The sequence below is a fragment of the Callospermophilus lateralis genome, chromosome 1, assembly GCF_048772815.1.
Source record: "Callospermophilus lateralis isolate mCalLat2 chromosome 1, mCalLat2.hap1, whole genome shotgun sequence".
In the NCBI taxonomy this organism is placed as follows: Eukaryota; Metazoa; Chordata; class Mammalia; order Rodentia; family Sciuridae; genus Callospermophilus; species Callospermophilus lateralis.
In genome coordinates this window covers 25,610,178-25,635,241 of record NC_135305.1, presented here as the reverse complement: position 1 = coordinate 25,635,241, position 25,064 = coordinate 25,610,178, and the positions used below count along the sequence as shown (strand labels likewise).

Here is a 25,064-nt window from a genome sequence, read left to right as displayed (position 1 = left end):
AGAGTCTCAGGTCAAACAATTAGGCCACTGGTGTACTGGGAGTTGATTTTTGTACAGGGTGAGAGAGAGAGGAATCAAGTTTCAGTCTTCTGCATGTGGAGATCCAGTTTTCCCTGTACCATATGTTGAAAATGCTGTCCTGTCTCCAGTGTATTTTTTAGTGTCTTTGTTGAGATGCAGTTGGCTGTGGATGTGAGATGATTTCTAGGATCTATATTTTGTTCCACTGGTTTGTGTGTTTGTATGAAGAAATGATATTTTGATGAGGATTGCATTCAATTGAAGATTACTTTGGGTAGTATGTATATTTTTAGCAACATATACATAATAGTTTTTAAAATTTTTCCAACCCACAAACAAGGGAGATCTTCCCATTTTTTTGTTTTCTTCAAATTCTTCCATCAGTGTTTCATAATTTTCACTGTAGACATCTTTCACTTCCTTAGTTTACTCCTAGGTACTGTATTCTTTAATGAAGTTATTGTGAATGTGATTGCTTCTTTGATATCTTTCTCAGAAAATGCATTATAAATGTATAGAAAAGCCAGTGATTTTGTATGTTAAGTTTTGTATCCTACTTAATTCATTTACAGTCTGATAGGCTCGTTGGAATCTTGAAGTTTTTCTGTGTTTAGAATCACATCATCTGAAAACAAGGATAATTTCTTAAAATTTTTTTTAGTTGTATTTGGACACAATACCTTTATTTAATTTATTTATTTTTATATGGTGCTGAGAATCAAATCCAGGGCCTCATGCATGCTAGGCAAGCACTCTACTGCTGAGTCCCAACCCCAGCCCCAAACAAGGATAATTTGACTTTCTCCTTTTTTTATTTATATGCCTTTTATTTATTTCTCTTGACTAATGTGCTTTGGCTAAGACTGCTAGTACTATACAGAAAAAGAGTGGTGAGAGTGGCATCCTTATTTGCTCCTGTTCTTAGAGGAAATGTTTTCAGTGTTTTCCAATTCAATATGATGTTTTGTGCATTTGTCAATTATAGCCCTTATTGTGTCAATTATAAGTATAGATCCTTCTATGCTTAATGTGTTCAGGGATTTTTATCATGAAAGGATGTTGAATTTTATCAAGTGCTTTTTCTGCATCTGTCAAGATGATCATATGATTATTATTTTTTATATAATTGATGTGATGTATTAAGTTCATTGATTTGCGTATGCTGAACAATCCTTGTAACCCTGGGATGAAACCCACTTGTTAATTGGTAAGATCTTACTGATGTGCTGTGAAATTTAATTTTCTACTATTTTGTTGAGAATTTTTGCATGTGTGTTCATCAGCAATACTGATCTATAGGTTTTTTGGTTGGTTTGTGGTGTCCTTGTCAGGTTTTGGTAACTGGGTACTGCTGGCCTCATAGTTTCATCTCTTGGATGAAACCCTTCCAATTCTATGAAATAATTGGCATTAATTCTTTAAAATTTGATAAAGTGAAGTAGTGAAACCATCAGGTCATGGGCTTTTCTTTGTTGTGAGACTTTTTATTCCGGATGCAATCTTACTTATTATCAGTCTATACAGGTTTTTTTTTTTTTTATGTCCTCTTGGTTCAATTTTGATAGGTCATATGTGTCTATAGAGATTTATCCATTTCTTCTCAATTTTCCAATCTCTTAGCATATAGTTTTTTATAATGATCCTTTGTATTTATACAGTAACCATTGTAATGTCTCCTTTTTTATCCTCTGTTTACTTGGGTCTTCTCTTTTTCCCTGATTAGTCTAGCTAAAGATTTCTGGCTTTTGTTTGTCTTTTCAAAGAACCAATTATTATCTTTTGTACCAATTTTAGTTTTTCATTTATTTCTGTCCTGACCTTTATTTCTTTCCATCTGCTAATTTGGAGTTTGGTTCTTTTATATCCTTGAGATACATCATTAGGTTGTTTATTTGAAATATTTCCATTTTTATTGATGATGGCACCTATTGCTCTAAACCTCCCTCTTAGTACTGCTTTTGGTCTTTTGTGTTTGTTATCATTTGTTTTAAGATATTTTAAACTTCCTCATCTGACATTTTTTGACCCATTGTTTGTTCAAAAGTGTGTTGTTCAGTTTCCATGTATTTGTGTAATTTGTAAAATCTTTTGTTTTTGACTTCTAGTTTTATTTCATGTTGATAATAAAAGATACAAGAATTCATCTTTCTTTTTAATTTAATACTTGTTTTGTGGCCTTATAGTCTATTCTAGAGAAAGTTTCATGTGCTAATATATTTGTATTCTATAACTGTTGGATGAAATAATCTGTAAATGTTTATTAGGTCTATTTGATCTATGGTATAGTTTAACTTCTGTTTCTTTGATTTTTGGAGGGTGAGGTCTGTCCATTTGTTTTATGAAACTGGGTTCTCCAACATAAGGTGCATATAAATTTATGATGATTACATCTTCTTGATAAATTGATCCCTTGGTCATTATATAGTGATCTTTGTTTCTTCTTACAGTTTTATTTTTAAATCTATTTTGTCTGACATAAATGTAGCTACTGCTATTTGCTTTAGGTTTCAATTTTCTAGGAATATAATTTCCCATCCTTTCAACTTTGTCTGTTTTTACTGGTGAGGTGAATTTGTTGTAGGCAGTATATTATTGGGCTTTGTTTCTTATCCATCCAACCAGTCTGTATCTTTTAATTAGAGAATGTCACCTATTTAAATTCAAGGTTATTATTAATGAGTAAGGACTTACTCCTGTCATTTTGTTGATTTTCTTCTAGTTGTTTGAATATTCTTCATTCTTTCTCTTCTATTCATTTTTTTGTGGTTCAGTGGTATTGCTGATGCTTGATTCTTCTCTTTTGTGAATCTCCTTTTCTAGTGGATTCATATTTTCACTTGCTTTCATGATGGTCATTCTATTTCTTTCACTTCAAATTTCCTTAAGTATCTTTTAAGTCTTGGTCTGGCAGAAATGAATTCCCTCAGTTTTTTCTTATTAGAAAAACTTTATTTCTTTATTCCTGAAGGTTAGCCTTATTTGGGATAGTATTGTTGGTTAGCAGTAATTTTATTTCAAGACTTATAATATGTTATTCCTTTCCCTCCTGGTCCTTAGGATTTTCACTGAGAAATTTGCTATTAGTCTAATTGGAATACCCTTAAATGTGATCTGGTATCCTTGCAGATTTTAGGATATTTTTGTCTTAAACTTTTGACAGTTTGACCATAATAACTTTGAGTAAATATCTTTTCTGGTCACATCTATTTGTCCTATAAGCCTTTTTTTTTTTTTAGAGAGAGAGAGAGAGAGAGAGAGAGAGAGAGAGAGAGAATTTTTTAATATTTATTTTTTAGTTTTTGGTGGGCACAACATCTTTATTTTATTTTTATGTGGTGCTGAGTATCGAACCCAGCACCTGGCACATGCCAGGTAAGTACACTACCACTTGAGCCACATCCCCAGCCCCCTATAAGCCTCTTATACATGGATGTCCATATTTTCCCCAAGATTAGGGAAGTTTTCTGTTATTATTTCATTGAAAAGTTTTCTATGCTATTAAATATTTTGTCCTCACCTTGAATTATTCTAAAGAGGTAGATATTTATGGGCTGGGGCTGTAGCTCAGTGGTAGAGTGCCCGCCTCACACATGTGAGGCACTGGGTTTGATCCTCAGCACCACATAAAAATAAATAAAGATATTGTGTCCAACTACAACTAATATATATATATATATATATATATATATATATATATATATATATATATATATATAAAAGAGGTGGATATTTGTTTAATGGTGGGAAAAGGTCTCAATTGTTCCTTTTTCTTTGGGATATTGCCAAAGACCTGTCTTCGAATTCAGGTATTTTTTTTTACTTCTGCTTGACTGTTAGTGAGGCTTTCAACTGTATTGTACTATTTTACTTACTAAGCTCTTCATTTCTAAGACATCTGCTTGGTCATTTCAAAATCCCTTTCTGGGGCTGGGGTTGTAGCTCAATGGCAGAGCACTTGTCTCTCATACATGACGCACTGGGTTCAATCCTCAGCACCACATACAAATAAATAAATAAAATACAGATATTGTGTCCATCTACAACTAAAAAAAGTTTTTTAAATCCCTTTCTGCTGAGTCTCTTATTCATTTCCTGTATTTTCTTACTAATTTCACTTAACTGTTTATTTTGAATTCTCTTGGATCTCACTGAGCTTTTTTTTAAAAATAATCACTCTTTTAAATTATTAGGCACTTAATCCATACTGAATTCCTTAAAATCTTTTGCTAGAATCATGTTCTTCTGGAAACATCATTACTTTTTCATATTTCTTATGCTTCTACATGGAGTTTTGTGCATCTGATAAATGGAGCCTCTCTACCACTTTTAGGGGGTAGCCTTCTTAGTAAGCAGGTTTCTCCTGAAGATGTGTTTTGGGGTGTCAGTTTGTTTTGTAGCTTTATTGTTACAAATGTTAGCTTTATTTCCAGATGAGCACCATGATGCAATATTCTAATAGCTTCTTTGGCTGTGATTAGTAATTTTGAGTATAGTGTGTCTGACTCCATCACCATTCATACTATCTCACAGGTCATACAAAAATGGACATACTCTAGTGGTTCAGAGAGTTGTGGTCCAGAGAGTTATCAGGTGTCATGTGCTGTGTGGCTACCCCTACAGTGGGAGTGGTGGCCCTTACCAGTTGATGGGGATTTCCTCAGGCAGTGTTAATGCTACCTTCTGCTACTAGCAAGAGCCTCTGCCACTGGAAGCCCCAACTGTAGAGAGACACCTGAAGCTTTTGTCCTCTGATTATTTAGTGTTATAGGCCCAGATGCTGCAGGATGAGGTGGCAGCAGAAACCATGGTGTTAAGCTCTGCTGGTTTGGTGATAGTACCTTCCCAAAAGTTGGACAAGATTGGAGCTGGGAAAAATTGCACTCACTATGCCCAGTCATGCACACCCTGGTACAGGGTGACAGAGCCAGAGTTGCTCAATGCCCGTCAGTATGCACCTGTGGACAGCACAGTAATGGGAACCACTGTGTAACCCTGCTCTGTAACAGGTCCTCAGTGTGGCACAGTGAAATTACACAGGTGCCTGCCTTCAGTCCTGGCATTGTCACAAATCTACATGTACTGGCCATGGCTTGGGTCTCAGAGTTCAAGTGTCCTCTTCCGATTTTCCAGGGTGGCACCCTTTTTTTTTTTTTTTTTTTTTTTTTGGTGGTGCTGGGGATCGAACCCAGGGCCTTGTGCATGCAAGGCAAGCACTCTAGCAACTGAGATATATCCCCAGCCAAATAGTTCATTTCTAAAGATAGCTCCTGGCTACAATACCCTGAGGGTACCCTGGGAAATGACATGATATCCTTTTCCAAGGCAAGGCAACCCTGTAGTTTCAGGTTGTCCAAGTAGGGTGCAAATCTGTAAGGACTGAAACTTTCCAGGAACTAGAACAGCTAGTATCTGTACTAACACTTTACTGGGGCTTTCTCATCCTTACCCCCGAAAAGGAGACTCCCTAAACTCACTAATTTAATATGTAGATATTTTTTCTTAGTATAATTTTGAAATGTTAGAAATATCTATTATAATATATCAATTATAAATGCTCAAATTTATAGCAACTGTATTGTTCCTCTTACAAATATCTTTTTCCAGAGAATTGCCCATTTTCCTATAACAAAGAAAGGTATGTTTAGATGGAGAGCAAAAAGAAATATTTTAGGAAACCCTTGTAATCTAACCACAGTGAATTTTTTCTGCATTTTTTATTTTCCACAGCAATATCAGTTCTTATTGACACCACAAGTTATTTGGGTCAATAAACTTTCAAAACCAAGTTTTCTATCAGTAATAAAACAGATACTACCAAAGAATTATTCAAAGGTGAACATATATATGAATAAATTGAATTTTAGTAGACAAGAGAGGGACAAAGAATATGTTACTTCAGTGACTCAAAGTGAGAAGTATCCAATTTATTACTATATAATTATTCCTATACTTAGAAGGATCTTGAGGCATCTGACCCTGAAAATTGATTCAGTAAGTCTGTGTTGAGGCAGAAATCTGTTTTTAAAAAGCAATCTGGGTGATTTCAACTTCAGGCAAGTTACGGAAACATGTTAAAGCATGGATGAAAAGGTTTGTCTGCATACAGCTTCCAAAATACCCAACTTGTTAGACATATTTAAAACCAAACAATTCTAGAGAATCATGGATCTGGAGAACTAGTGGAGCAGAGCCCTACTGCTCCTGTCAGTATGCAGCTCCAATCTGTCAAATTCATTTTTTTTATTGGTTGTTCAAAACATTACAAAGCTCATGATATATCATCTTTCATACATTTGACTCAAGTGGGTTATGAACTCCCATTTTTACCCCAAATACAAATTGCAGAATCACATCGGTTACACACATTTTTACATAATGGCATATTAGTGACTGTTGTATTCTGCTACCTTTCCTATCCCCTACTATTCCCCCTCCACTCCCCTCCCATCTTCCCTCTCTACCTCATCTGCTGTTGTTTAATTCTCTCCCTTGTTTCCCCCCCTTTCCCCTCACAACCTCTCATATGTAATTTTGTGTAACATTGAGGGTCTCCTACCATTTCCATATGATTTCCCTTCTCTCTCCCTTTCTCTCCCCCACTCGTCTCTGTCTAATGTTAATCTTTTCCTCATGCTCTTCCTCCCTGTTCTGTTCTTAGTTGCTCTCTTTATATCAAAGAAGACATTTGGCATTTGTTTTTTAAGGATTGGCTAGCTTCACTTAGCATAATCTGCTCTAATGCCATTCATTTCCCTGCAAATTCCATGATTTTGTCATTTTTTAGTGCAGAGTAATACTCCATGGTGTATAAATGCCACATTTTTTTTATCCATTCATATATTGAAGGGCATCTAGGTTGGTTCCACAGTCTAGCTATTGTGAATTGTGCCGCTATGATCATTGATGTAGCAGTATCCCTATAGTATGCTCTTTTAAGATCCTCAGGGAATAGTCTGAGAAGGGTGATAGCTGGGTCAAATGGTGGATCCATTCCCAGCTTTCCCAGGAATCTCCATACTGCTTTCCAAATTGGCCTCACCAATTTGCAGTCCCACCAGCAATGTACAAGTGTACCCTTTTCCCCACATCCTCGCCAACACTTATTGTTGTTTGACTTCATAATGGCTGCCAATCTTACTGGAGTAAGATGGTATCTTAGGGTGGTTTTGATTTGCATTTCTCTGACTGCTAGAGATGGTGAGCATTTTTTCATGTACTTGTTGATTGATTGTATGTCCTCCTCTGAGAAGTGTCTGTTCAGGTCCTTGGCCCATTTGTTGATTGGGTTATTTGTTATCTTATTGTTTAATTTTTTTGAGTTCTTTATATATTCTGGATATTAGGGCTCTATCTGAAGAGTGAGGGGTAAAAATTTGTTCCCAGGATGTAGGCTCTCTATTTACCTCTCTTATTGTTTCTCTTGCTGAGAAAAAACTTTTTAGTTTAAGTAAGTCCCATCTGTTGATTCTTGTTAGTAACTCTTGTGCTATGGGCATCCTATTAAGGAATTTGGAGCCCGACCCCACAGTATGTAGATCATAGCCAACTTTTTCTTCTATCAGACGCAGTGTCTCTGATTTGATATCTAGCTCCTTGATCCATTTTGAGTTAACTTTTGTGCATGGCGAGAGAAAGGGATTCAGTTTCGTTTTGTTGCATATGGATTTCCAATTTTCCCAGCACCATTTGTTGAAGATGCTATCCTTTCTCCATTGCATGCTTTTAGCCCCTTTATCAAATATAAGAAAGTTGTAATTTTGTGGATTGGTCTCTGTGTCCTCTATTCTGTACCATTGGTCCACCTGCCTGTTTTGGTACCAGTACCATGCTGTTTTTGTTACTATTGCTCTGTAGTACAGTTTGAAATCTGGTATCGTTATACCTCCAGATTCACACTTCCTGCTTAGAATTGCTTTTGCTATTCTGGGTCTTTTGTTTTTCCATATGAATTTCATGATTGCTTTATCTATTTCTACAAGAAATGCCGTTGGGATTTTGATTGGCATCGCATTAAACCTGTAGAGAACTTTGGGTAATATCGCCATTTTGATGATGTTAGTTCTGCCTATCCATGAACAGGGTACATTTTTCCATCTTCTAAGATCTTCTTCTATCTCTCTCTTTAGGGTTCTGTAGTTTTCATTGTATAAATGTTTCACCTCTTTTTTTAGGTTGATTCCCAAGTATCTTATTTTCTTTGAGGATATTGTGAATGGAGTGGTTTTCCTCATTTCCATTTCAGAAGTTTTGTTGCTGATATACAGGAATGCCTTTGATTTATGAGTGTTGATTTTGTATCCTGAAACTTTGCTGAATTCATTTATTAACTCTAGCAGTTTCTTTGTAGACCTTTTTTGGTCTGTTAAATATATTATCATGTCATCCGCAAATAGCGATAATTTAAGTTCTTTTTTTCCTATTTTTATGCCTTTAATTTCTTTTGTCTAATTGCTCTGGCTAGTATTTCAAGAACTAAATTGACAGAGGGCATGCCTGTCTTGTTCCAGATTTTAGAGGGAATGCCTTCAGTTTTTCTCTATTTAGGATGATGCTAGCCTGAGGTTTAGCATATATAGCTTTTACAATGTTGAGGTAAGTTCCTGTTATCCCTAGTTTTTCTAGTGTTTTGAACATAAAGGGATGCTGTACTTTGTCGAATGCTTTTTCTGCATCTATCGAGATGATCATATGGTTCTTATCTTTAAGTCTATTGATGTGGTGAACAGCATTTATTGATTTCCGTATATTGAACCAGCCTTGCATACCAGGGATGAATCCTACTTGATAATGGTGCACAATTTTTTTGATATGCTTTTGTATTCGATTCGCCAGGATTTTATTGAGAACTTTTGCATCCAAGTTCATTAGAGATATTGGTCTGTAGTTTTCTTTCTTTGAAGTGTCTTTGTTTGGTTCGGGATCAGGGTGATGGTGGCCTCATAGAATGAATTTGGAAGAGCTCCTTCTTTTACTATTTCTTGAAATAGTTTGAAAAGTATTGGTATTAATTCTTCTTTGAAGGTTTTGTAAAACTCCGCTGTATACCCATCTGGTCCAGGGCTTTTCTTGGTTGGTAGTCTTTTGATGGCTTCTTCTATTTCTTCCTTTGTTATTGGTCTGTTTAAATTGTATGTGTCTTCCTGACTCAATCTGGGCAGATCGTATGACTTAAGAAATTTATCGATATCTTCACTATCTTCTATTTTATTTGAATATAGGGTTTCAAAATACTTTCTAATTATCTTCTGTATTTCTGTAGTGTCCGTTGTGATATTTCCTTTTTCATGTATGTTAGTAATTTGAGTTCTCTCTCTTCTTCTCTTCATTAGCATGGCTAAGGGCCTGTCGATCTTATTTATTTTTTCAAAGAACCAACTTTTAGTTTTATCAATTTTTTCAATGTTTTTTTTTATTTCAATTTCGTTGATTTCTGCTCTGATTTTAATTATTTCTTGTCTTCTACTACATTTACTGTTGTTTTGCTCTTCCTTTTGTAGGTTTTTGAGGTGTAATGTGAGTTCATTTATTTGTTGATTTTTTTTTTTTTTTTGAGGAAAGAACTCCAGGAAATGAATTTCCCTCTTAAAACTGCTTTCATTGTGTCCCACAGATTCCAGTATGTTGTGTCTGTATTGTCATTTGTCTCTAAGAATTTTTTTTATCTCCTCCTTTATGTCTTCTGTAACCCATTGATCATTCAGTAACATATTGTTCATTTTCCATGTGATGTAGGATTTTTCCTTCCTTTTTTTATCATTGATTTCCAGTTTCATTCCATTATGATCAGATATGGTGCATGGTATTATCTCCACACCTTTATATTTACTAAGAGTTGCCCTATGGCATAATATATGGTCTATCTTTGAGTAGGATCCATGTACTGCTGAGAAGAATGTATCCACTTGATGATGATTGATATATTCTATATATGTCGGTTAAGTCTAGGTTATTGATTGTGCTATTGAGTTCTATAGTTTCTTTATTCAGCTTTTGTCTAGAAGATCTGTCTAATGGCGAGAGCGGTGTGTTGAAGTCACCCATAATTATTTGGTTGTAGTCTATTTGACTCTTGAACTTGAGGAGAGTTTGTTTTATGAACGTTGCAGCACCATTGTTTGGTGCATACAAATTGATAATTGTTATGTCTTGTTGGTGGATGGTTCCTTTTAACAGTATATAGTGTCCTTCTTTATCCCTTTTGATTAACTTAGGTTTGAAGTTGATTTTATTCGATATGAGAATGGCCACTCCTGCTTGTTTCCGAGGGCCATGTGAGTTGTATGATTTTTCCCAACCTCTTACCTTCAGCCTCTGTATGTCTTTTCCTATCATATGAGTCTCCTGAAGGCAGCATATTGTTGGATTTGTTTTTTTGATCCAGGTTACTAGCCTATGTCTTTTGATTGGTGAATTTAGGCCATTAACATTTAAGGTTACAATTGAAATATGGTTTGTACTTCCGGTCATGTTTGTTTACTTATTTATTTATTTTGGCTAGTTTTTACTTTTTGGTTATTTCCCTCCCCCTTTACTGAGATACCTCCCACTGTTAATTTTGGGCACTATTTTTCAATTCCTCTTCTTGTAGTATTTTGCTCAAAATGCTTTGCAATGCTGGTTTTCTGGCTGCGAATTCTTTTAGCTTTTGTTTATCGTGAAAGATTTTAATTTCATTGTCAAATCTGAAGCTTAATTTTGCTGGATACAGTATTCTTGGTTGGAATCCATTATTTTTCAGCGTTTGAAATACATTGTTCCAGCATCTTCTTGCTTTCAAAGTCTATGATGAAAACTCAGTCGTTAACCTAATTGGTTTACCCCTGAATGTAATCTGCCTCCTTTCTCTCGTAGCTTTTAATATTCTCTCCTTGTTCTGTATGTTGCCTATCTTCATAATTATATGTCTTGGATTTGGTCTATTACGGTTTTGAATGTTTGGGGTCCTGTAGGCTTCCAGGATTTGGCAATCCATTCCATCTTTCATCTTTGGGAAGTTTTCTAGAATTATTTCATTTAATAGGTTGTCCATTCCTTTGGTTTGAATCTCTATGCCTTCTTCTATCCCGATGAGTCTCAAATTTGGTTTTTTTATGACATCCCATTTCTCTTGAATAGATTGTTCGTGAGATTTAAGCATCTTTTCTGTGTTGACTATATTCTTTTCAAGTTGATAAACTTTGTCTTCATTATCTGATGTTCTGACTTCTACTTGATCTAGTCTATTTGTAATATTCTCGTTTGAGTTTTTAATTTGCTTTATAGTTTCCTGCATTTCTAGGATTACTGTTTGATTTATTTTTAAGATCTCTATCTCCTGGTAAATCTCATTCTTTGCCATTTGAATTTGTTTGTTTAATTCATTTTCAAAATATACTTTCATTGCTTGGACTTGCTGTCTCATGTCTTCTCTAATATTCCTTTCCATCTGAGTTACGTATGCCTTGAGTTCTTTCCCTATCCATGTTTCTGATGCTTCTAGGTCCTCCTGTAGATTTAAGTTGTCCTGCATTGTTTGTAATCCTTTTTTCCCTTGTTTTTTTCATGTTGTTCACGTTACTTTCCAGCTCTATTTGATTGCTGTGTTTCTGCTCTCTCCTATAGATTTGTTTTGGTTTTGTATATCTCTGTTGTCTCTCCTTTGTGTTGGTAGACTATGCCTGCTAAAGTGGATTCCGCTGGGAAGGAATTCCGACGGCCGAGCTCCAGTGACGTCACCTCTCTGCTATGGCGGGTCCCAGGCTCCTTGCTGGGGTGTCCGAAGGTGGGGGTGGGACTGGACTGTCTCTGGTTGGTTTCAGCTCCCGGTTGGCTACTTCATGAAGGCCTGGCTATAGACCTCTTCCTAGAATCTCTGTGCCGTACCTGCTGAGCCGCACCTCAGGGTCTAGCCTCGCGGTCGCTGGCGGGCTGGAAGTCTCCAGCCACCGAGTCGCGGGAGCCGAGGGCGGTCTCCAGCCGCCCAGTCGTGCGGTCGGTCACTGGCGGGCAGGCGGTCTCCAGCCACCCAATTGCGCAGGCAGCGGGGGGCGATTGGTCGCCGGCAGGCGGGCGGTCTCCAGCCGCCCAGTCACGTGGGCAGCCGGCGAGCGATCTTTAGCCGCCCAGTTGCTGGTTGGTCGCCGGTGGGCGGGCGTTCTCCAGCCGCCCAGTCACACGAGCAGTGGATGGGCTGTCGCCGGCGGGCGTGCGGTCTCCAGCCTCCCAGTCACGAGGGCCTGGCCTCTAGTCCCCTGGCTTCTCCTGTTAGTCCTGGCTTCTCCTGAGTGATGCCTCTTGGCAGTTCAAACTGTACTCTGGGCCTGCAGTTTGCTGGGTGTGGAGGATGGCTATTGGGAACTCTATTGTTTTGATTTTTTCCGCTTGCCCCTCCCCCAGCGCTGGCAAGACAGGTTTCGTTTTCACCGCTGATGGGAAGGGGAGTTGGAGGTCAGGTGTCTCTACCTTTCCCCGCGTCTTTATGCAAGCTCATTCTGATAATCCCTCCCCCGGAAAGCCTAGGAGAGATTTTATGTGAATTCACCGCTGTATGGGAGATGGGCTGAGTAACACACACCTGTTTTATTGTTGCAATCTGTCGGAGACTGGCGGCGGTTATGTCAGCTCTCCAAGATGGTGGCCACTGGCTTCCTTGGTGGAGTTTCCGTTGTGGGGGATAGAGCTGGACCGCTTCCTTCCCTGTCTGAAATCCCGAACTCAGCCTGGGGCTCAGTGAGGGCACAGGTGGCAGGATTCTACAGAATCCGTAGCAACGTTTCTCTCTGCTTGCTTGTCGCTTCTTAGCGGCGCCCCGCCGTCTGTAGCCGCGGGGTAGGCCGCGCGGATCAGTCAGCCTGGATCTCCGGTCACATAGTTGGCTCGTGTTTGAGACTCAATTACCGGACCTCGGTGCTGGAAATCCTTCCTCTAGGTTTCGGTGCACCCCAATTTTGCTGTAAATTCCTAACAAGATCAGGAGCTGGACTTTTTACATTTCACCTTGACTTGTCTGCAGAGATGGGCTATCCAAGGAAGCAGTTATGACATTGGGCTTTGGTACTCATCAGCTAAAGCAAGAGCTGGGGGAAGCTCAGCTGGTAAAAGGTGGTTACCCCAATCAGTCAAATTCATAATCAGAAACACACACCTTTCTAGAAGTGAAGTTGACCCCATTCTTCGCAATCTCCAGTCCAGGGCTGTCCTGGGAGAAACTTTGCACCTTCTTTGAAGTTTTGAAACTGAACTAGGAGAGAGACCATACTCCAGGGGATCTGCAGGCCCTGTGATGTCTTCTAGAGCTTTTTGCATAGGGAAAAAACAAGACAAAATGAAAATGAAACATCCATAGGAGCCCTCCAGAATCCTGCAAGTTGTCTGGCAGTAGGGTTCACAGTTTCTCCTAGCATGACCCTGCACTGATCAGCAACTACAAGAATTGGCTCCCGTGTGTGGCACTGTACTGCTGGGGCCTGATCACAACCCACAACTACAGTGTTGTCACAGCTGCTGCCTCTACTTCCATCTCTGTGATTTCACAGTCATGAATCAACCACAGTGCTTCTACAATGAATCTATCACCTTCTATAACTTCAATGGAAAGTATTTTGCCAAAGAATGAAACAGTCGGCAAGTTGGTGATGGGACTTAGATTCTAACTGTATCTTCATTTTGTTGGCCAACCTACTAGTCATGGTGGCAGTTTACATCAACCATTGCTTCCATTTCCTCTTCATTACTTAATGGTTCATTTGGCTGCTGCAGACTTCTTTGCTAGGTTGCCTATTTCTACGTGATGTTCAACACAGGTCCCAATACTCAGAGACTGGCCATTAGCATGTGGCTTCTTCATCAGAGCCTCAATGACACCAGCCTGATAACATTTGTGGTCAACCTACTGGCTATTGCAATCATGAGACACATTTCATTTTTCCACATGGAGTTCTATACATGGATGAGAAACTGGCAGGTGGTAGTCATCATTGTGGTCATATGAACTATGGTCATCATTACAGTTGCTATGCCCAGTGTGGGCTGGTGACCTTTGTGGTAATGGTGGTTCTCTATACTTGCCTCTTTGGTTACATTCACCAGAGAATGTATTAGACTGTCTTGGCACAGTTCTGGATCCTAGTGGAATAAGAACATCATGATGTCTTCTGAAGACTGTAGTAATTATGCATAGTGCCTTTATCATCTGCTGGACTCCTGGATTGGTCTTGTTACTGCTAGATGTTGTGTTGTCTATAGGGCAATGTTGAGAATGTCTGTAGGCCTATGAGAAATTTTTCCTCCTCCTTACTGAATTCAGCTCTGCCATGAACCCCGTCATCAACCGAGACAAAGAGATGAGTCCCACCTCAAACAGATCCTCTGCTGCCAGCACAGGGAGATCACCAACAGCCCCACAGAAGGCTGACTGTTCTGCTCCCAACCTCAACCGCACCATCTTGGCTGGAGATCACAGCAATGGCTACTCTGTGGCTCAGAATGGAAACTAAGATGTGAAGCCAGCTGTCCTCTATGGAGAAATGAACTGCCTCCCTCCATCTAGTTACCAGCGCAAGGTGGGGAGTGAGAAAGGAGAAAAAGAAACTCTTGTATTTAAACATTAACCAATGGCAGTATTTGTTCCTAGTCCCCTATGAGACTTGATATATGTTGAAAATTCTGATAAATTGAGTCCACAACTTCATTTATAAACCAGCTTTTTAAAAATTTTTAACAATGTTATTTCATTTAATAAGCATGTTTATGTCTTTTAAAAAAACACTCAAATGCTCTGGCTCTCTAGACTATGAAACTGTACTAAAACAAAAAAACAAAACTACTAGTGAAGTAAAAAGTTCATATTTCTTCTATTGAGAGTAGTGTGAAAGATGTATCAAAGGCCATAGGCACCGATTTTGAATGTTTTCACAAGAAAATCATACTAATAATACTTCTAAGGATAGTCTGGCCCAGTGTAAAGAGTTTAAGCGTCAGTTGTGATAATGTTGAACAAATGATGAACAAATGTTTAAAAGGGGAATGTATACAACCAGTGCACTAAGTATACTGACATCTATTGCATTAAACTATGTGGTAAAGTGTTATAAAAATTACCCCCAGTAATTCATGTCCTCTGTGCCCATTCTTAACAAGATGACTTTGTTCTTATTGAGAGGTGAGACTTTTCCCCCACCCCTAGAATCTGGACCTCCCTTTTGAGTTGTGACTTACCCAACAAAATGCAGCAGAAGTGACATTATGTAACTTCAGAGTCTGGGCCTAAGAAACCTTGCAATTTTCACCTTTACCTCCCAGAAGACACCCATACCAAGTATGGACATCCAGTCTTGAATACTGAATGATCACAGACCATATAAGAAGACAGTCCTAGCCACAAAGTTCCAAAGAGTAGGTAAGGCCACCTTAGACTTTCTAGCTTCAGTCCTAGCAACCCCATGATACAGTCATATACATAAATTCAGGCAAGACCAGCAGAATTATCTAGGTGGGCATAATCAACTGATAGTTGTAAGAAAGGGTAAGTTGTTCTAAGTAACTAAATTTTGAGTGGTTTATTATGCAGTAATAAATAACTGAGATCAGAAAATACAAAGCAAACAGGAATGAACCATTTTTTCAAACACAAAATAAGTTTTATTTTCAAAAAGCAGAAACTATAAAATCAAGTAACAAGAAAGAAAAACTATAAAACCCTGAGATTGATTCACTATTTAGGCAACTATAACAATTTTAAATATAAGTGCTTTATTTTTATATTCATAAAACTAATTACAACATACCCTAATTTTATTAGAATTTTTTGAGTGCGTGTGTGTGTGTGTGTGTGTGTGTGTTGGAGAATGACTCCCTACAAAAAAAGCCCAATTCTTCTGTCTGTTCAACAGAAACTATTTTAGCTCACTATTAAATTGTAGTGGTTTCCCCCATCAAAAAATGGACTCATATCCCTGTAGTGAATGGGAAAGCCATTGATTTTAAGGAAATTAGCATCCAATCATGAATTTCATACCCTTTGGCAATTATAAAGTGTTAAAGTGCTTGAAAGATGGACTTTCTAATGATGTTGAGAGATATATACAATCTATATAAGTATCAACAAAAATATTTAAAAATTAGAATAAGATTTGCATTGTTGAGGCTTATCTTAAACATTGCATAGTTCTGTATCACTATTATAATTTGCATTGTTGCTGCATCAGAGGAAGCTCAAATTTACTACCTTCTGTGGTAGAATAAAAGTATGATTCTACTTAATTTCTACATTTACCATCTTATATCCCCAATCTATTTTTAGTACCAGTTTAATGATCTAATTTTAGGAAGTGCTTAGTCTCTAAAGACGAGCAGTGCTCATCAGCTGTATCATATCATGGAAAGCATGAAAAATCAGCTGAACTAGTTTTTCTGCATCAGTCTCCGGACATGATTTCCAGGCTGAACAGGCCACAAAAATCCTGTGAAGCACAAATAATGAATGATTATACAAAGTACTCCAAACTGTGATGGTGTCTAGAGTCAGAACCTTTATACCATCTGGCTGTTTGTACATGAACTATGAATTCTTGCTGACATTAAGTATATGTAATCTGACACAATTACAACTGAAGGAAAAGCCACATTATAAATAATACTAGGGAATCCCTAATTTGCTACCTGACAGCCTGAGGGCAAAATCGTACAAAAAATTAGAGCCCAAGTATGTTCTGGAGCAAGGTCTTTCCTTCAAAACAGAACATAAAACTCTTCCTTAAAAATGTCATTGGAATGAATTGGAATATGAATTCATGTTACTGTCTGCAGTGAAATTCGAACTATTTTGAGGATAGCAATTGAATAGTATTTAAAGAAATAAGAAAATATAGCTTTTATCACTTCTTATCAGTATTTCTAGAAGAATGAAAGAGAAAAGCTCTCTTGAAGCCAAGTCATCCCTTCTACCATGTCCTTCTAGATCCCCATGACAGAAAAATCCTAAGTAAGAATGTGGTGCCAGGAAGAAGTTGAAGTATATGAGATAGAAAATGGGTTTCTAGTGGACTCAGAGTAGATAAATGGGCTCCTTTCATGGAACTAGCCTTCTTCTTTCCAGACCCTCAGAAGTTTTTAGGAAGTACACAAATAAAGATCAACATCAAAGTACATTGTAAAGCTTTGTACTATATAGCCATGTAATTTTCACGTTGCTGAAAAAGAGAACAAATTATGACTTAAATATGAGCTTCAGATAAAACATGAAATAAAAACATGCTCTGGCCTTGCATATAATGATGAAATCATCTTTTCCCCAGTGCTGGAAATCAATGTCAGACCCTTGTATGTAGTAGGCAAGTACACTACCATTGAGGTACATCCCCAGTCTACTGAAACCAATATTTAAGTGACTTATATTTGCTGAAAGATAAATGGGAAACTTTAGGAAGAACTGCCTTATATTCACCTAATGATTCATGATCACAAAGGTAATTTTCCAGCTGTATTACAAATGAATTCTGTAAGTTTTAGAAACATCTGTTAAATTTTTTTAAAAACTGTTATCCTAAAATTGTAAATATAACCATTCCTACTTCCACAAATAATTCACCAAATGGAAGCCAATAAACCATGAAAAAATTTTCACTTCATAACTAAACAAAGAATTCAAGTTATAGTAGTATCTTTGCCTATCAAACTAGTTAAAATATAGAACCTAGAGTTGACATTAGTGTGATGAAATGAGAAAGAATGCACTAATAAATACACTAATACACTAATAAATGTTATTTGTAATGATGAGAAATGAGAGAGAAGCAATTAGATTATGGAAATTTAGCTTATGGAAGATGGAAATTTCCAATCCTTATAATACCTCAAAGCATATTTAATGGCATTGGAAATGGCTTGAAATAATTGGAATGAAGTCACAAAAAGGAAAATCATATATATTACTATATGATTTAAATTAGTATAAATCATACACAATCTATATACATTATAGATTGACGGCACCATATAATAAATCTTGTGACTTGCACAGAAAGTATAATAGCTTTGCTCATACTTTTTCATATTTTACAAGTTTTTTACAATGGGAATATGTTAGAGTCTGTAAACAAGTCTGGATGGCGCCTGGCAAAATGCCAGAGGGAGTGGTTTGTGAAGTAACAAAAGCGAACCATTAAGTGTGGAGATTCCTTATTGGTTGACTGCTGTATCTAGTTTACGCTAATTAAGATAAGCTGTGTGGAATGTATAAATACCGCTCCTGTCCTACAATAAACGGCTTCCACTCCTGCTATATCAACATACACAAGTTGTTCGTTACCCCCCCCGCCCCGCCCCCGGTTATTTTGCTGCAGCCGGACGGACTGCGGCAGGAATATAGTACTTTTAATGAATTTAATGTAGTACTTTTAATGATACTTTAAAATAAACCAATACTCTTTAAGTCACATAATTTTCAAGTTTTAACAATGAATGGAAAAAATTCTCTTCCAATTTCCAGGTATTTAATTTGAAATTTTATTTTTGGTGTATTATATGACTTGTAAATGTATGCCTTTAATTCTAAGAGCACAATGCTCATATATCCAACTATCTGCTGAAATAGCCTCTTGTGTATAAATATAATGAACTCCTATATCAGCAGAACTCTCCAAATCAACATGTACAAAACAGTTCTTGATTCTACTCAAGACTCCAAGCAATTTCTCCCCTAATTTTCTCCATTCCAGTAAATGTCACCATCAGAATTGGTAGTTCTCCTAGTTCTAATTCCAAGGTACATCTCAGATCTTCCACTTCTCTCTACCTTATCAGCAACCTTGAACAAGTTATCATCCTTGCTTCTTGGTATGGTTTGGATGTGGTCTGTCCTTTTAAAAACTCACGTTGAAATCTGGTCCCAATGCAACAGAAATGGTGGAACTTTTAAAAAGTGATTAGGTTGTTAAGAGGAATTAATGCCATTCTTAAGAGACTAGATGGGCTGGGGAAGTGGCTCAGTAGTAGAATGCTGTGCCTAGCATGCATGAGGCCCTGAGTTCCATCCCCAGAACCACCACCACACACACACACAAAAAAATCAAAGGATGGTAATTATAAAGGGAGGGTACCGGTTGTATTCTACATCTTCCTCATATGCCACTTGCCTTTCCACTTTCTACCACAAGTAGAAGCAGTACAAGGTCTTTACCAAATGTGGCCACCTGATCGTCCCAGCCTCTAGAACTGCGAGCCAAAATAAACCTTTTCTTTATAAAGTACAGCATTTTTAGGTATTCTATGTGTCAACATTTTACAAGTTTTCAGCCCAGAAGTTACATGTTTTCTTACATGTAAAAGGATCATTGGCTATTATAAGGAGTGTAAATTGGGTGGATAGTAATATGGATAAGAATCGAAGGAGATGAGGGAAATTAGGAAGGTACTGGTTTTGAGGATAGTGTGATAACCTAAACCATGTTCTACATAAAAACTCCTGAAGACTGATATCATAAGTGTCTCAAAAGCAAGACAGAGAAATATAAATACACATTAAATACCTAAGAAGCAAAAATAGTTACTTATGTAGCCAGTGACAGATGACAACATAATTTAAGATAAGAGTGTAGGAGAAAAAACATTCAAATAATAAGAGTAATACCTTTCTTATTCTACCCAATAAGAATAAAAGAAAGCTGCCTCACCTGTCATCTCTGATATGGTAGAAAAATCCATATCCATTATGTACCATGGGAACCATCACTCCCTGGATTCGTAAATAACCAACCAGACTTGTTGAGAGAACAAAATTTCCACCTCCTCCACTGTGTGGCACAAAGAAAGGATGTTTTACTAGGCCTATAGGTGTTTATATTGTTTCTTAAGAACTTTTAAAAAATAAGCCAATTGCCTCAATTATAAAACATCATACAATATTACCTTCTGGAGAAAAGTGGGTCTGTGAAGAGCTCTGGAACAGGGAGACCTTCCTCTTTTGCTATGAGTAAAAGACCTAAAAGGTGACGGTCAAATCCTGCAATGAAACCCAAAAAAAGTAGTTAAAAAAAGTTTTAAACACATTTTTTAAGTCAGAATAATTCCAACATAAGTACCTTTTCCAGCTGAACACTCTTTCATCATTTTATTATGCTTTGCAAAAGCCTGTAACATCTTTTCCTGCCGCTCAAGAAGCTATGGTAAAAATCAAGAAAATCAAGTTTCAATACAAATCAAGAAATCAAGTTCAATAAAAAACTGCATAAAATCCAACTTCAAAAACAAACAAACAAACCCTAAGCTCATCATAATTAGGATTTGGATTCTTTGGGAGAGAAAAGATCATAGGATGACAGTGATACATGCATTCATGTCTTTCCTTAGTTTCTCTATTGCCTTTTCTTTCCTGTATTTCCTGCATCTTAATTCCCAGCCCCCCCCCCCCGAAATAGGAAAATAGAACTTTTAGGCAGCAATGAAGTTATATTAGCAAACATGAATACAGAATCAACTGAGATTCCGAAACAAATATAACTAAAAAATGACAATGATGCAATTCTGTAAAAATAACACATTCACATCTATGAAAACTAAAGAAACAAATACCAACATTTTAGTAGGAAAGAAATATGCTGTGGTCTAAATATTTAAACAAAAAAAAAGTATGAAACAAAACATAAACACCTGTTCATTATGTACCAGGGGAACATAATGGTACATAATCTACATCTTCCTCATATGCCACTTGTCCTAGTGATATCAAAAACATCAACCACAGGAAGAAATTCTTCCTTTTAAAAATACTTTGGAAGACCTTCTGCTCTTTACTAGTGGTGTTCTAAATGTAGATCAGTAGTACTCATACACTCAAAGTATAGAAAATGAAACAAATAGGCTTGTTACCAGGTATTCTGTTTGTCTTCCCAAACACACCCTTCACTGGCAAATGACCAAATACTTCAAAAACTTCAAAAAAATTGTAAAAGTCTTTAAAGTATTTAAACGATCTAGGAGAACTAAAGCTAAGAAATTAGTTATTCAAGAGCCAAGGTTTCTTTAGAACAATTAAACAAATCCTATGATTTGTTTCCTTTTCTAATACTCACACTAGTAGAAGGATCCTGCATGGACTGGCACCACCTGATTGCCTCTACTGTACATGATCGCATAGTCTCTGTACGGCCATGATAGAAATATCTTGTCATAGCTGTTTCATAACAGCAACCAGGCCTACAAAAAAAAATTTTTAAGTGTATCGTAAGAAAGAAAATGCTTATCACAAGTACTCATTACAAATACAGTTAGCTAATAAAATTGGATTTGTTAAGACTAAGCCCTATAATTCAGACTAGTATTGAAACTTTCAATAACAAGGAAGCTATTTTTCAAATGGGACTAAGAAAATACTCTGGTACCAAGGGCTGTTTCAAAGGCTTGGCTGTTGTCAGGTTATATACACTCAAATCTGTGGTATGCAGCTTTTACGATGGCCCCCAGTGATTCATGCCTCCTACAGTTTATAACCCCTTACTTTGAGTATGGCTGGATTTAATGCCTTGCTTCTAGAGGAGAGAACATAGCAAGTGACAGGATGTCCCTTCTGAAATCAGGTTAGAAAGAGAGCTCTCTAGCTCTTTTACCTCCTTGCTTTGAGAAAGGAAATTGCCATTCTGGGAACTACCCTATAGAGAGGCCAGGTAGCAAAAGACTGAAGGAGGTCCTTTGGACAACAGCTAGAAAAGAACTAAGTCCTGAAATTACCTTATATGTGAAGTTGGATTGCAGATCCTCCCTGAGGAGCACCTACAGATGAAAACAAAGCCCTGGCTGACACTCACAAGAAGCACCTGCTCAACTGTGCCTAGATTACTGACCTGCAGAAAATGTGAATAATGAATACTTGTGTTTAACTCAGTTTTAGGGCAATTTGTTACAAAGAAGTAAATAATATGAGTACTTGACCTTTGGTTCCTTTGTATATAACATGAATAACTAGAATTAAGTAGAAGCATTAAGAAGTTTCCCAGAGTGATAACAGTTTTCCTTGACTAAAAAATGATACACAATTTTAGTATTTTAAATTGTAACCACTTTGCTGCTGTTCAAATTTATAGGTTGGAGTGTAGGCACTAGGAGAGTTCTACTAACTAGGAGTTATTGAGTCTCTTCAGTGTTAGTATCTGAGTTGAAAAAGGATCCTTTCAAAGTATGAAAAAGAAAACATAAATTAAAAATTTAAACAGCATTAAAATAACATTCTTTCAAACAAAAATAAAAATAAAAACCATTATAAATAGCCAGGCATGGTGGCTTGTGCCTATAGTTACAGCTAATCAGGAGGCTAAAGTAGGAGGGTCACTTGAGCCCAGAAGTTTAAGACCACCCTGGGCAACATAGCAAGACCCTGTCTTAAAAAAATAGAGAATGAAAAAAAAATTAAAAATGAATAATAAAAGAGAGTAACCACTGTGTAGTCTCTAATGGCCAATGACCATTAATGGCTACTTAAAGTATTTAGGGAAGAAGCCAGACAGGCATGCCTAACCCTAGCACTCAGGGGGCTGAGACAGGAGGATCACCTGGGTTCAGGAGTTTGAGACCAGTCAATGTATCATGGTGAGACCCCATCTCAAACAAAAACAAAATATCTCAGAAAACAAAACAAACAAACAAACAAAAAAAACAACCAAGAAAACAAAAATTCAAAGAGGAAAATCTAAAATGAATGCTGTTTGACAACTACTCTCAATTTTTACACGATGAAACAAACAGCATTCAACATTTTGTTTACTGTCATAAAAAATAAAAGCTGATTATTATTCCTAAGTCTTTAGTTCTAATTATCAGTTTACAGAAAATAAAGGAAACCAACAATATGTTAAAGAATACCAGGGAATTAAAATCAGGAAAATTCAGAAAACCCTTCTATAGAAATGACCCAGTTTCTTCATCAAACAAAATGCAATAAGAAAAATGTGGGAGAAGGGATTCTTAAGGCTAAAAAAAGACTTAAGAGATATCAAATGCAATGTGTGAAACTTATGTGGGATCTGATCTGAACACAAATCTGAAATTTCAATGTGTGAAATTTCTAATGCTGGCTATGATGGGCTAGCTTGCGACAAGTCAGTCCTACTGCTGGGAAAAACAAGAAAAACTGGATTTAAAAATAAAAAAAAAAATCTGTTTGAAGGCTTTGCAGAATTATTAAGGAAGCCAGGATGTGAATAAAGGCCCAGATCTGGAAAGAGGAGCAAATTTTTTAAGTGAGGCAACTTACTTAATGCCACTTCCTCCACCTTAAGAAATTTGATGCTTCATAAGACACATAAGCAAAAAGGCTGAGAAACTGAACAGAAAATTATTGGTAAGAAGCAAAGACATGAGCTTTCAATAATATCACCAAGCTGTGAAACAACCCTAGAGTTTAGGATAACAAAGGAGCTGGGGCAACATAGCAAGACCAACATCTCAAAGATGGAAATCCAGAGATGGGAATCTGACAGTCTGAGTTTCTCTGCCCTGGATGCATTTGCTGAATAGTAAAAGCAGTAGGCTGAATGGTAGAGAGACCAAGGAGAAAGTGGCTGCATAGAGACACAGAAGCAATCATCAATCTCATGGCTCTAAGAAATAAAAAATTAAGATCCTAAGGCTTGTTCTAGTAGAGTGGCCCAAGTAAAGACCCTAGGAGCTGACCATAGGAAAAAGGGCAAATAGAAACAGATCATACTAAAAGACACTAAAATCCAGCCTAGAATCAATATAATCTCTGAATGAACTAAGATAAGGCACCCTACTTTAACTGCCCATGAGAAGGTGAAGAAATTCTTATTTAAAGGAAAATAACATTATGTAGAGCAAGTTTTCTCAACCTTGGAACTGGAGATATTTTGAAATGAGTAATTTTTTGTTATAGGGAAGACTTCCATACATTGTTAAGATACTTAATCAGTGTCCCTGGTCTATACCCTTTAGATGCAAGGAGCACCTTCTCCCCAAGTTGTGACAACCATTAATGTCTCCAGACATTGTCAAATCTTAATTGGGAATGATTTTTCCCTCCAGAAAACAATTATTGATGTAAAGCCTCTAAGTGCATTACTATCATAGCTATTAACCTTGTGTGGTAAGGGTAAAAGAAGATATACAAATGACCAATAATTATGTTAAAAAAATCAACATCTGTAATCATCAGAGAAATGCAAAATAAAAACCTCAGTGAGATGTCATCTCACCCCAGTTACAATGGCTATTATCAAAAAGACAAAAAATAAGGTTGGTGAGGATGCAGAAAAGGGTAAAATTCCTACGCAGTTGATAAAAATGTACATTAACACAGTCACTATGAAAAAAACTATTCAGGTTCCTCAAAAACCTAACAGAACTAACCATATGATCCAGCAATCTCACTAAAGGGTATTTATCCAAAGGAAATGAAATAAGTATGTTAAAGAGATGGCTATACTTCCATGTTTATTAGAGCACTATTCACACTATCAACCTAGGTATCATCAACACATAGATGAATAAAGAAAATGTGGTACATATACATAATAGGATATTATTCAGCCATAAAAAATGAAATTCTGCCATTTTCAGCTATGTGGATAGAACTGGGGAACATTATGTTAAGTGAAAGCACAGAGAATTCTCACTTGTATGTGGAAGCTAAAAATGTTCATCTCATAGAAATAAAGAGTAGAGTAGGGTTATCAGAGGCTGAGAAGAATGTGGGAGAAGGGGAATGGAGAGAAGATGGTTAACAGATGCATAAGAGGAATAACTTCTGTTCTACATACAGCACAGGAGGTTAACAATGGTTGACACACACAATTGTATACTTATATATTGTATACTTATATAATTTATATAATAATTGTATATTTATATTTAAATAACTGGTAAGGAGGATTTTCAATGTTCAAACATGAAGAAATGATAAGTGTTGCAGGTGATGGACATGCCAATTACCCTAATCTGATCATTACATTTATACATATATTGAAACAGCGCACTATACCCGCAAATATGTACAATTATTATGTCTCAATTAAACATTTAAAAAATATTTTTAAAAGAATATCTCAAATCAGAAAACT

The 25,064-nt window shown here is 36.8% G+C and overlaps 1 protein-coding gene and 1 pseudogene across 3 annotated transcripts in view; one reads left to right on the top strand and one right to left on the bottom strand.

Moving 5' to 3' along the window:
• The first annotated feature begins 13,534 nt into the window (after positions 1 to 13,534).
• Positions 13,535 to 14,495, top strand: LOC143397282 (lysophosphatidic acid receptor 1 pseudogene; annotated as a pseudogene).
• Positions 14,496 to 15,704: 1,209 nt separating this feature from the next.
• Crot (carnitine O-octanoyltransferase) overlaps positions 15,705 to 25,064 on the bottom strand; it is a 43,194-nt gene continuing 33,834 nt past the window's right edge. For 2 of the 3 annotated variants that reach the window (XM_076833542.1, XM_076833536.1), the window contains exons 13-17: positions 21,069 to 21,192; positions 20,079 to 20,157; positions 19,906 to 19,999; positions 19,671 to 19,790; positions 15,705 to 16,460 (exon numbers count right to left, since the gene is read on the bottom strand). In XM_076833542.1, the coding sequence (XP_076689657.1) occupies positions 16,340 to 16,460; positions 19,671 to 19,790; positions 19,906 to 19,999; positions 20,079 to 20,157; positions 21,069 to 21,192 (538 nt within the window). In that variant the 3' untranslated portion in view covers positions 15,705 to 16,339. Of the gene's footprint in view, positions 16,461 to 18,336; positions 18,881 to 19,670; positions 19,791 to 19,905; positions 20,000 to 20,078; positions 20,158 to 21,068; positions 21,193 to 25,064 lie in introns of those variants that run through there. The other variant, XM_076833550.1, reaches the window with a different exon arrangement.